This window comes from Sorex fumeus, unplaced genomic scaffold (assembly GCF_029834395.1).
Source record: "Sorex fumeus unplaced genomic scaffold, SorFum_2.1 ptg000047l, whole genome shotgun sequence".
NCBI lineage: Eukaryota > Metazoa > Chordata > Mammalia > Eulipotyphla > Soricidae > Sorex > Sorex fumeus.
Genome location: NW_026606104.1, coordinates 36579098 through 36591707, shown reverse-complemented (window position 1 = coordinate 36591707; position 12610 = coordinate 36579098). Strand labels below are relative to the sequence as shown.

General features: G+C 56.9%; 1 protein-coding gene across 3 annotated transcripts in view; it reads left to right on the top strand.

Moving 5' to 3' along the window:
• CAPZB (capping actin protein of muscle Z-line subunit beta) overlaps positions 1–12610 on the top strand; it is a 112188-nt gene that overhangs the window by 77044 nt on the left and 22534 nt on the right. For all 3 annotated transcript variants that reach the window (XM_056122735.1, XM_056122733.1, XM_056122734.1), the window contains exons 3-4: positions 5708–5829; positions 10011–10124. In XM_056122735.1, the coding sequence (XP_055978710.1) occupies positions 5708–5829; positions 10011–10124 (236 nt within the window). The remainder of the gene's footprint in view (positions 1–5707; positions 5830–10010; positions 10125–12610) is intronic.

Genomic DNA, 12610 nt, shown 5'->3' with positions numbered 1-12610 from the left:
CTCCTGAAGTTTCCCACGTGTCTCAGCCACGGTGTGGCCTGCATAGGGCCTCTGTGATGGGGAAGCGACTGCGTGTGTCTGGCCCAACCCCTCATGCAGGCCTAAGGAAGGCCCTGTCTCTGGCTCCTGGTGCAGAGACCCCCCTGCACTGTGCCCTACTGGGAATTTTTTTCTTCCTTGGTCTAGAAACGCCCCCTTATGTTGGGGTCAGGTATTGGGGGTAGGGGCTGGGCAGCAGTGAGCCAGGAGAGTGGCACTGACTCAGGGGTGGGACCCTGTGGGCCTCATTGACACGAGGTTCTGTAACTCACAGGGGCAGGGGGGCTGTGTCTTCGTCACTAAGTGGGATTCATCTGGAATCGCATGGACACTGCTGCTCCTGCCGCGCTGCAGTGATGTCAGAGAGCCCAGGGCTGCATGCAGCTCAGGTGTCAGTCTTGCTGTCATCCCCTCGATCGTGGACTCTGCCCCAGTAGCCCCTCCAGACCCCGTCGAGCAGTTGCTGAGATCATGGCAGTGCCTAACAGAAAGACTCTCTTAGTCACATGGGTTTTATCTGAGGTATCTGTGAGAGTCAGCCAGTGCAGCGGGAAGCACAGGGTGACCATGGACGTCCGGGGATATACCCCAGCTCCTTGTCCACACTGGGCTTCAGCAGGCACCCGAAGGGCCCACAGCAAAGGGAGAGGATTCCGGAACCATCATTGCCCCACTCACGCTAGCTAGTCTTCTCCCTGCCACGGAAAGCAAGCCTTTCTACGTGGCTAAAAAAGAGGACTTTGCAAAAGAGAGTTCCAGCAACCCTGGGAGAATTTAGGGGTGTCTCCCCGACCCCTCTCCAACACCCCCCTCCCCCCACATTTATATCGGAACACAGGAGAGACCCATGGAGAACCTGATGTGTCTTTGAGGGCCTCTGGCAAATCCCCATATCCTGGCTGAACAAAAGCTACATTTGGACTCTGGAGGTCTGAGGCCGGAAAAACTCTAGGTGTGAGGAGATGCAGTTCCAGAGATAACAAGTCAGCATTCATCCAGAGGGTCCGAAGGCCAGCAGAAGATTGCTGGCCAGAAAGGCGTCCACAGGGGCTGGATGCAAATTGCGGGTCGAGGTGGTGGGGGGTTGAACTGGTTTTCAGAGCTGAGGAGGGGCTCCCCGGGAAGAAGACTGTGGGGGAGCTCAGCCTGCCAGCGGGTGCCTTCCCCACCGCCTGCCTGCCGGCTCCTCCCCCAAGGGACAACACAGAGCATTGTGGGAGTCTGTGTCCCACCCGTGCTGGTAGGCCCACTGGTCTCGACCTGGGCATGGCACCACTCTGATGGCATCGCAGAGCTGGGGCAGGGCACCCAGTCTCGAATATGGGCGGTGGCGCAGGAGCCTTGCCAGGGAGCACTTGGATGAGGGAGGGCCTCCACCGGGCAGCCCTGGGGAAAGATGGACCCTTGTGTAGGATGGTGGCAGGGGGCCGACGGAGTCCGAGCCTCTGAGCTCGCACGGGAGGAGCGAGTCCCATGGGGGTTGGGGCAGGATGCGGGACACAGTGTGCTGTCCCTCTGCGACCAGCCTCAGTGCACAGGGCTGAGGGTCGTGGGGACAGCGGGGCCTCCTTGGGGTTTGTGTCTTTTCACTTGGTCTTGTCTTCTGTCGTACCCACCCTCCAAGTAGTAAAGCACCCTGGCACCTTGTTCCAGAAGGCGAGGTCTTCATGATGGTGCCTCCTGCCCCCCAGGCATACAGGCGGTATTTGGACTTAGAGCTGAGCCCAGAGGCCTTCGGTTTGGCACGTTCCGGTGCTCAGACCCTGCCCTGCTCTGTGCTGGGTGACAGGCACAGTTGCCCACTGGCGTATTCTGAGAAAAGCCTTCGTAGGCTACTTGGTTAGCTGGAGCTGGGCAGCTGTCAGCGCGGGAGAGTGCTGCTGTGTGGCGAAGTCTCCGGGCACCACCGTCCCGTGTGCTGCCTCATGAGAACCAGGGGTCAGTCTCCTCCGTGCCCACTCTGCGTGCACTGAGACCTGGAGGAGGGTCAGCCGGGGGGACGCTGCCCGGCTTCTGCTGTTGCGGAGACTGCAGCTTCTTCCCACATGCTCAGCTCCTGTTCTGAGCAAAGGGGGTCCTCCCTGATCCTCTCTCTCCATCTCCTGGGCCCTGGGAGTTCTGTGCCCCCTCAGTAGCAGCAGGAGCCAGGCAGCTTCCACATGGCCCCACCATCCGGGCTCTGGGTCTACTGTGGGGGTCTTGCGTGTCATCTGCGGGGTCTCTGTTAGTCAGTGGCTTGTGGCTCCCCCGAGGGGGGGGGAGGGAGAGAGAGAGAGAGAGAGAGAGAGAGAGTGTCGCGTACGGAGTGGAAAGGGTTTCTCGGGAAACTTGGGGACTTGGGAACTGCAGGCCTGGTGGGACTGAAGCAGCAACTAATTTTCAGGTGGATGATCTCCAGGGCACCGTGCTACAGATGATGTTTCAGGCCCCGTCACGTATATCTCAGGATCAGTGTTTTTGCGTGTGTCCCCCCCCCCGCACCCCCAAGAAAAAAGGGGAAGTTTGGGGTTTGGGGAAAATACCAGGGATTGTAAGCATAGCCCTCTGCTGGCCACCTGGTGTTCCTGTCCTGCTCGTTTGGCTACAGGACGCGGGTAGAATCATGCTGCCGGCGTGATTACACCCGCGTGACCCAGGAGGGTGCAGCCGTGCACGGGGCCTGTTTCCACTCTTATCTCTGGCGGTGGGCTCACGGCCAGCGGGCACATCAAAAGGTGGAATGTGTTCGTTTGGCCATTTTTTAAAAACTGAGGTACAAGAGTGCACTTCTAACAGGCTGGAGCGCCATGGATTAGATTATCCGTGGAGCCGTGGAGTTGAACTGGTCTGGCTTTTGTGATGTATTTTTTTCAGGGTTCATCTCAAGTTTCTTTTTCTGGTTGAACAGTTTTTTTCAACATTAATAACTAATGGAGAAGGGGAAGAGGCAAAGTAGAACCATATGGCGGCACAAGCACGATCCTCACTTGTGGCCGGAAACTTCTGATTTGTATCTGTTTTCATGTGATCAGCTGCTGGGATAGATAGTAGAAAAGTTCTCAGTTTGGGCCAGTAACGCAAGTGGATATACATTTTTCAAACTGAGCTGTGCCGTATCTCACATGTCCTTTCTTGGCCTTGGCAAGTATCTCGGACGGAGGCCCTGCTGACCCCGTCTTTATTTTTATTTTATTTCTGTTCTGTTTTGTTTTGGGGCTACATCTGCAGTACTCAGGACTCTGCACTCCTTGCCCCTCCTGGCTCTGCACTCAGGGGTCACTCCTAACTGTGCTTGGTCCCCCATATGGGATGTCAGGGTTGGAAATGTGCAAAACAAATGCCCTCCCCATTGTACTATTGCTCCGGCCCCGCGACCCTTTCCGTAAAATGGGGGTGGTGACCCTGTCTGAAGCTAGGCTGCGGCAGGGAGCAAAGCAGGTGATGCTGGGAGCTGTTGCTCGGTGTGCTGGCAGGGCCCCACCCGGGCTTTTTCCTCCCTCTGCTCCTGCCCCCAGGCACTTGCTGGTGCCCTCCTAGTCACTCTCACCTCCGCCTTCTGCGGGCTTTCTCCTCCTCGCCCTCCTTCCCTCTTCCCTCTCCCCCGACCTACCCGAGTGCCGGGTGGAGTGCCTGTGGCAAAGGGTACACCAGAGGAGTGGGCCCACTGGGGAAATGGACGGGCCCCAGAGTCTCCTGGCCAGGGTCACTGTTCATTGTTCCAGATCACTGAGAATGACACTGGAACCCCAGACAACTGGGGTCAAAGGCTGCAGGGCAGTTTGAACAGGATCCATCGGACTTGGGTTGTCAGCAGTCCTGTGTTCTCGCCAGAGGATGTCTGTGCCTGTGGAAGGAGCTGAGCCCATGACACTTGTACCCCGAGTGAACTCTAGGGCCTGTTGCATATCCAGATCCCTGTGCGTGGTCATGACCCACAAGATGGTGCATTGTCAGCCTGCGCTGTCCAGCTCTCTCCTGGGAGGTCTGCCCCCAGAGTGCCCTTCCTCTTAGCCCTCTGCAGCCAGGTGCTGGGCACAGGGGCGTCTTCTCTCTGCCAGCTACTTTATTGTTATTTTGACGATGCTCAGGGGTTACTTCTGACTCTGCACTCAGAAATTACTCCTGACATTGCTCAGGGGACCACATGGGATGCCGGGGACCAAACCCAGGTCCTGCATGCAAGGCAAGCGCCCTACCTGTTGTATTGTCGCTCTGGCCCCTTCTGCTGGCTTCTCATGTGGTCCTGGGCCTGTGTTAGGATTCCAGGCTCAGTATTGAAACTGGGAGATGAGAATGATACCTAAGTGCCAGCACAGTGCACCTGAACTTCATAAGGGCAGTTGTTCCACAAGGCTCAGTAAAGTGCGTGGTCTGTGGGAGACACTTGGAAATGGTGGGACGGATGCAGGTAATGTCAACAAAGGCAACTTTGAAGTGTGTGTGTGTGTGTGTGTGTGTGTGGTGTGTGTGTGTGTTTACAGGCTGTCGTGGCATGGAGACTGAATTCTGAAATAAGCAGGTGTGGAGACAGGGCTTAGAGGCCAGAGTTTCTATAAGCTGCAGTACAGAGTAGCGGCTATAGCTGGGCCAGAGAGGGCCTTACTGGCATCCCCGGCACCTCAGGTGCCAGCAGAAGTGCCTTGAAAGCTGGCGCAGGCCACTGTGGCCTCTGAGGTGGGGGTATTCCTTGCCTTTCTCTTTGTGGTGGGTGGGGGTCTTCTGCTGTTGCTCTGGGCCCTCTGATGAGCTGCTCCTCTGCGTGCCTTTGCCTCATGATTTAACTTTTCCATTTGGAAGGGTCTTTGGTATGGTTGGCAGCCAGCTGCCTGGTAAACGATACGGTGAGGTCTCCGTAGCCCAGGCCTGTGAAATGAGTAAGTCAGCACATTGGAAATGCAACACGGAAGTGACTCAAGCCCTGAGGAATCCTTTGCTGAAAGCCCTGCCTTCCCTTCCTGGAATATTTCGGTGGAAATTGATGTTTGGGGGGTGTGGAGGGGCAGTGGCCAGGTTCCTGGCAGGGCCAGGTGTCGCGCGGGATGACTTTGCCCTGGGATTCCGCTTGTCCACCCCAGACCATGGGGGCCCTTTCCCCCTGAGGCCGCCCCAGATGGGCATCCTGTGAGAGGCCCGTGAGGCTGGCGTGGGGATGTGCGGTAAAGCTACCTTTACAGCAGGTAGGGTCAGCTCTGTAGGCCAGGTCGGTAATGCTTGGCCAAGAGCCTGGAAAGTGTCGGAAACAACACCCTGCCTGAGAGCCTGTGGGAGTTCTCTGGCACGGATGGGTTATTCTCGGAGTTCTTTGGATTCCTATGTATTTAAAATGTTTACCTTCTTCTTGGGACTTCAGCTTGTACTTTGTCCACCAGAGACCAATACCAGGCGTACAGATACTTAAATGTGCTGGACCACCCTGGTGACCAGGTAATTAAAGCTGCACACAGATTTGGAAGGAAGGCTGGCTTGGAAGTCACGCTCCGCTGTAATTCAAGAGCAGGTTTCTTTGTAAAGGGACACGGTTGGTGTCAGACACACGTGGAAAGGAACAGAATGGACCCGTGGTCCTGGCAGTGGGCCACAGGCCAGATGTAGAAGATGCTGACCACGATCTGGCTCCACTCGGTGTTTGCCAGCCTGGAGTGGGCTGTTGTTTTAACCCTTTCTCTCTTCCTCCCGTTCTGCCCGCCAGGTCCCTAGTCTGTGTGAAGATCTCCTGTCTTCTGTTGACCAGCCACTGAAAATCGCCAGAGACAAGGTGGTGGGGAAGGATTACCTGCTGTGTGACTACAACAGAGATGGCGACTCCTACCGGTGAGTTCTGCCTCCAGGGCAGGGGCAGCTAGCCTGGTGTCTTTGACAGAGACCCCGGGCAGATCGCACTGGGGTCTCTTCACACTCCCATAAGTTTTGTGAGGGGCAGGACACAGGGTGTGTACGTACCAGGGATCCTGAGCGAAGGGAGGGCCTCTGGGTTCACGGACATTTGAATGCTGCTCTGTCCAGAGAATAACTAATATTTAGAAATAAGACTCTCTTATTGCCGTTGTGCTGAGCACAGTCGGTTCCTGGGTCACTGCATCAGTGGTGGCTGGCCTGGAACAGGAGACCAGGCCATCAGGCAGCTCCTCGGAGTAGCTGTGTGCCCCCGTGCCTGTTTGCACTCTGAGGGGAGCACAGTGGAGACTGCACTTGGGTCCGGGAGGACTGGCTAATGGAGGTGTGATGTCTGAGTTAGGTTCTTAAGGGGCTCTAGGAATTTCACTTTTTAAAAAGACGGAATTCCTCAGCCAGTCTGGAGTTTGGTGATGGATTGCTGGAGTCAGTGCCTTGGCATGTGGTGGAGGAACACAGTCTCCTGCGTTAGGCCTCCAAGGCCGCAGACCAGGGCAGGGGCGGAGAAGCAGAAGCAGGAAAAATTACCTGGAGAGAAAAAAATAATGCCCTACCTGGATTCGCAACCAGTCCTGCCGGTTGAGGCAGGGAGACTTTGCCAGGGCGCTTATGCTGCCGGGCTTCTGGTTTCCCTGTGGGGAAATGGAGATCAGAGTCTTCCTGCTCCTGTGCTAGTGAGGCGACCGGATGGTCAGCGAGTGTGTGCCTCCTGCAGGCCGAAAGGGGACAGAGGGAGAGGCAGCGCTTGTCTGCTGGCTGAGGCCCTTTGACCTTGAGACTGAGGGTTTGCAGGTGGGAAGCTCTGTGTGAAAGGCTGGCGGGGAGGCCGAGGGCACTGGGAGGCCCAGGCAGGGCAGAGGTGGTCCTGCAGGGCCTTGAAGGCCAGGGCGAGGGGACTGGGGCTTGGCAGCAGGTTTGAGTGTGTGATCAAGGAACTAGCGTGTGGTGCTGAACAAACAGCACGGAAGCTGGGAGGAACCGCCAGGATCTCACGCCGCCTTGTATGAGACAGGAGCGCTGCTTGTATCATCATGTTCCGTTCCAGTGTCACAGGGAAAATGGGCTGGAGACTGCTTGGGCTGTGGGTGAGCGGGGCTGGGGCGGGGGGGCGCTGAGCGGTTTGGTGACTTGAGGTGGTCACAGTTGCTGGCTGTGAGGTGAGGTGCCTGTGAGGTGGACACAGAACTGTCTTGGGGCCTGTGGTTCCACCCAGAGCTCCTGGAGGGGTCTCGGGGGAGGCGGGCATGCAGCTGTGGGAGCTGCCAGTGTGGAGGTGGTGGAGGGTCAGCCTGTGCTCTGGGTTTCTGCTGGGTGAGTCGTGGGCAAGATACCCACATCCAGCCCTCACTGGGGGCCAAGGTCCTGCACGGTCAGACCAGGGACATCTCGCCGGGAGATAGGCTCTCTCGTGGAACGCTCAGGAGTGGCTTCCAAAGGTGGAGGGTTCCCGAGAGGAGTCTTGTTTAGCATCCCTAGGATACTTCTTTTTCCGCCTAGAAAGTCCAGCTTGCTGTGCCTGGCAGCTGTCCGCAGCAGTCTGTAGAAGGCTGGGGTTGTTGCCATATCCGTGCCAAGCAAGGCCAGACTTCCCCCCAGGCTTTGGTTTCTGCCTACAGCCCCTTCAGGTCACCTCCCCTGCCCCGCTGCTCCTGCCTGGGGGTCCCCAGCCAGAGAGGAGCCCGGAGCGTCACCGTTGCAGGCCTGCCTTCCTTTTCCCTTCTCGGTATAAAACTTCAAGGTCTTTTGATTTTCTGCACACATTTCCATCCTAACTGTGTTTGATCATTCACTTAAATAAGGTCCTTATGGCGCAGCCGTTGCCAGCAGCGCTGTTTGAAACCTGTTAGCTGAAACAAAAAGCATTCTCGGAGGGGAATGAAAGGCCTGACTTTTGAAATCTAAGCGTTCCTGTCCATCTGTCTTTTTTCAAATAGCCTCCATTTAAGCTCTTAAATGTGTTCTGAGTGCCCCTTCCACTAAGAATATTCTGGCTAATGTTATGATTTTTCCCTCAGCTACAATTACCCCGGCTCCAGTACGAACAGTTTGAAATGCTGTCGTCTGAGCCAGAAGAAATGTGAGTTACGGGCTTCTTGAGCATTCCAGGCCCCGGGTCTGCAGGAGAGATAGGCCCTTGTTTGTGATCTGGTTGTCTGAGGGCGGGGGAGGGGGGGTGTGGGTGGGGTGGGGTGGTGCGGGGTGTTCCCTCAAGACCTCAGGCAAGCAGCACAGTTCCCTGTGGAAGGAGGGTCAGACCTGGGCCTGCTGAGGAGAGCTGGGGAGTCTGGGTGGGGGGCGGACCTAGGACCCCCAGTTACTTTACCACTAAGGAGAGGTGCCAGGTCTGCTTGGCAGTGGAGACCAGCACCCTTCACCCACATCTTTGTCTTCCCTCTGGTAGAGGCCTTGGTGAGTGTTGGACGCTTCAGCATCCCTCTGCAGGGCAGGCGGGATGATGCCCTGCTGGTGCCATTTGAGCAAAATTCCTGCGGTCCATTCTTTTATCCCAGCACTCATTGTGCCTGGACGTGAGGGCTGAGGTGCAGGTTGGGGGCGGGGGGGCGGGGCGCACCATGCCATCTGTGTGATTTGGCGTCTGTTGGGGAGGAGGGTGCTCTTCTTGGGGGGTTGGTGCAAGAGTTAATTTCATGTCCTGACCACATTCTCATTTTTAATGAGTGTGTATGTAGTTGCGCGCCAGCGAAACAAGACAGAAAAGGCTCTTTCCCGCTTGGTGGCGCTTGTGTGCTTGAGGTAGCCGATTGGATTGTTAACTAGATCAAGTGAAATCAAATGCGAAAGGTAGTCCCTGCGTCCCAGCAGCCCCCTAGAGCTAGTGGTGGCAATTTGAATGATTCTGGTGAGCCTTCTCTCTGGACATGCCAGTCAAGCCTGAGAGGTAGAGGCACCCCAGGTGGTCTCTTCCTGCCTGCCCTCCCCTACCTGGCAGCCCAGGAGCTGTGCAGTTCAGTGTGGGCGGAGAGCTGACCGCTGGTCAGGGACTGAAGGAAGAAGCCCATCCCTCAGCCTCTTCGAGCATTGGTCGCAGTGCACTGCAGGTGGGGCATGGCCCGCTTGGAGGAAAGGGTCCCCAGCTAAAGGCACCGGGACCCCCCCCACTTTCCTTGTGGACAAAGCCCCTCTCTGAGGGTGACTGGAGAAAAGAATGCCAGGTGCCACCCTCGTGAAGGTGCATGTGCATGTGGTTTGTTACTCCTAGCATTCAGGGGTGCAGAACCCAAAGCACGTGCCCGACAGGCATGAGGCCACACGTGAGGCCCCGGTGCTGCCGTGCCCCCGAGGGGTAGGAGCCAGGGGGACCATTCTTCACAGCAGCCCCAGGCCCACATTCCCGTGGGTCCCTACCAGGAGGGTGGGGTGCAGGCACAAGGGCAGGCCTCTCTCCTTCCTGTGTTGTGCGCTGTTCTCTCCCGTTCTGGGAACCACCTGCCGGCGTTGGGACCCATCCCTCCTAAGTCCTGCTCAGGCTTTCACGGCTTTCCTGGGTGCAGCACACAGTGGAAGCCCTCAGGTCTCCCAGGAGTGAGAGGCCGGTTCCCCCCTGCTCAGCCCTGCGCACGGGAGGCCTCGGCCGCCCAGGCGTTCCATGCTGAGTCTGGGGCCTGCTCTTTGGCCAGCAGCCTTCGGCTTAGCTCTCGCTGGGTGAGAAAGCCTGTACAGTGGAAGGTTAACCAGAGGAGAGAGGGACAGCTGGCCAGCACGGTTGGAAACAGGCGTACCAACAGAGTCCAGGGCAGGAAGGAAGGGACATGGACCGAATACGTACCCAGCCATACTTACTTTGGTGCTTGGTGTGTTTTTGTCCTTGGCCCTGTGCGTCGCACGTGGCAGCCTCACTATGCCTAAGGCACTGAGGTGCGGTGATACCTGAACACTTGCTGGAAGTGCCGGCGAGAGGGGGAACGTGGGACTTCTGGAGCTGCACTCTCACTCGGGGAGAAAGTCGTGTTGGAGCCTGGGAAACTCTCCCATGGGCTGGCTGTGGGTTTTTCCTCTGAAACTGTTGGCGGCGTGGGCTCACAGCTGTCCGGCTCTGTCCCCCTGGAATGATCGACATTCTTTCCTTCTCCCTCCTGCAGGTCACCGTGGAGTAACAAGTATGACCCTCCGCTGGAAGACGGCGCCATGCCTTCCGCGCGACTGAGAAAGCTGGAGGTGGAGGCCAACAACGCCTTCGACCAGTATCGAGACCTGTGAGTCACGCCCTTGTTGTAAACCTGGGTTCAGAGTTCTGATGTTTTGATAAGTAAATTCTGGGAGTTTGGTAAGTCCGGGCCAGGCCCTCTCTTGAACCTGTCAGCGACCATGCCCTCCGGACAGAGACTGAGCTCCCAGTGCGGGACCGTGATGGCTGACGGGTCAGGGACGAGGCGCCGAGGTGATGGGATGCAGCCATGCAGCATGCTGAGTGCGCACGTGCACCTTGTCTTGAGCAGACAGGCTCAGGGCTGCGGAGGCGCCCCAGCTGGGTCCCACAGGCTTTCTGCATCACGTTAGAGCCCCACCAGCCTGGTGGCGACCTGTCCTGCCTGTGTTTCCGTCGGGGAAGTCAGGTGTCCGGGAGTCAAACTCGCTTCTGCTCTCTTTTCTGGCCCCTCACCTGGACTCTTCCTGGAGCGCAGACCAGTCACCGAGCGGGCAACATTAAGGATCTTCCCCAGTGACCGCACATGGCCAGGCCTGTCTGAGCGATGTGTGCTGGACTCCTGTGGCCTGGACCTTGGCCCCGCTGTGCCCGAGCCTTTTGCTCTATCGGCTTTGAGTTCTCCTCTCGCTCGCTCCCTCCACCCCCTCCATAAGGAGGGCCACTGCATTGATGACCCATGCCGGAAATGGCCCTGATGGTTCTCCTTGGACGTGTTTCTGTTCAGTCCGGTTCTGTAGTCATAATCTGGCGAGCCTGTGAGGACACAGCTGCCCTAAGAACACAGTTGTCTAGGAGGGTTGGAGCACTTGGACATAAAGGACCAGGGAGTAATTACCCATAGGCTTCCTGGGCTCCTCATCTCACCCCTTCTTTGCTTTTCCTTCTTTAAAAAACTTAAAAAAAAAAATTTGTGGCGGGGGGAATCATACCCAACAGTGCTCTCGGGTTATTCCTGACTCTGCAGTCCAAGATTGTTACTGGCAGTCTCAGGGGATCGTATGGGATGATGGGGATCAAACCTGGGTTGGCCGCGTGCAAGGCAAGCGCCCTCCCCGCTGTGCTGTTGCTAGTGCCCCACTTTTCGGCATCTTTTTTCTCCCCCTTCTTTCATTAACCTTTGAAAGTGCACCTCTTGAGGTTTGGAGGGTGGGATTCAGCCTCAGGTTGTAGTTCCCCACTCCTGACCTGGGATTGATAACGGGAAAATGGGAATCAGAGAAGCAGCATTGTAGCTCGAGAGTGCTGAGCGTGTGGCCGGGATGCAAGGGAAGACTCACTGAAGGATTCCAGGTCTGGGGCCTGCAGAGAGTGGAGAAGGTTCTGGTACCCCAACACTGAGGCCGTCGCAGTGCTGGGGGCCTCCGAGCATGGCCCAGAATGGCCCCCGTGGAAGAAAGAGAAGACTCTGAGGGCCCTGCTTTGCAGACAGCTGGAATGGCATTTCTGTTCACAGCAGATTCGCTTTATTAATTCAGTAGTGAAGACGTTCTCTTGGAGCCTGGTTTGAGAGACGAGTGGCCTGTCTTCAGTCTGACACTCAGACCACAAATACCTCCACTTGAGCAGATGCGTGAAATATGAAAGCCTGGCTCTAAGGAAACCTTAAACAGATAGCCTGACTGCTCTGGTCACCCCGGAAAATGTCACTATAATTCTGTATCTAAGACCAGAGAGATGGTTAGCTCAGCAGACGAAGCCCGTGCCAGGCCCGGGTTCAGTCCCTGGCACTGCAGTGCTTTGGGCTGCTGCTAGCTCTGTACTAGGGATGGGAGGGACTGGGCCCTGCCTCCTGCATCTGTGGAATGCGTTCTTGCCTTTGAGCTGTCTCCAGAGCCCGCCGTGATCCACATCATATTTAGGCCTTTCCTCTGGGGAAGGTTCCCGCCCATTCGCAGATGGGGGAGGAGGAGGGGACGCGAGAACAGTTCGCCGGGCGAAGAGCTGGTACTGTGTCCGTGTTTGCCTGAAGTTCCCATGGATCACCACCGACTTCCACTGTGCGTGAACTATACCCAGAGCAGCCCGCCCTCCAGTACAGCTGGGAAGTTGAAGCGTGTGATAGCATAGTTTATTTGTGATTGTTTTTGCAATTTTTCACCCAGCCATGTGGCAAGAGGCCAATCCAGCAACGAACCCGGAACTCCTAAGTGGAATCAGCTCCATGTCAGTGTGGTAATACTGATAATAAAACAGCCGTGATGATAGTATCAGTCACCCGCCTACGACTCTGCAGGCCGTTTATTGCCCCAATGCCTCGCTGTCTTGGGCTCAGACGGCCTGCGAGAGATGCCGCGGCTTCTTCGAGCTGGAGGTGCCAGTCTTGACTCACAGCTCTGAGTGGTGGTACTGGGGGAGCAAACAGCCCTTCTCTGCCCCAGAAACAGCGCTGAGCATTGGCCACCAGGGGAGGTGCCCTGGTCCCAGCACTCCGGGCCCTGTGTGGACACACCCCTTGCTCCCCTATTGCCAGCTGAGCCCCCCGAGACCTGTGTTTCTGGGTGCCTTTGCCTCCCGCCTCTCAGAAAGGAGCTC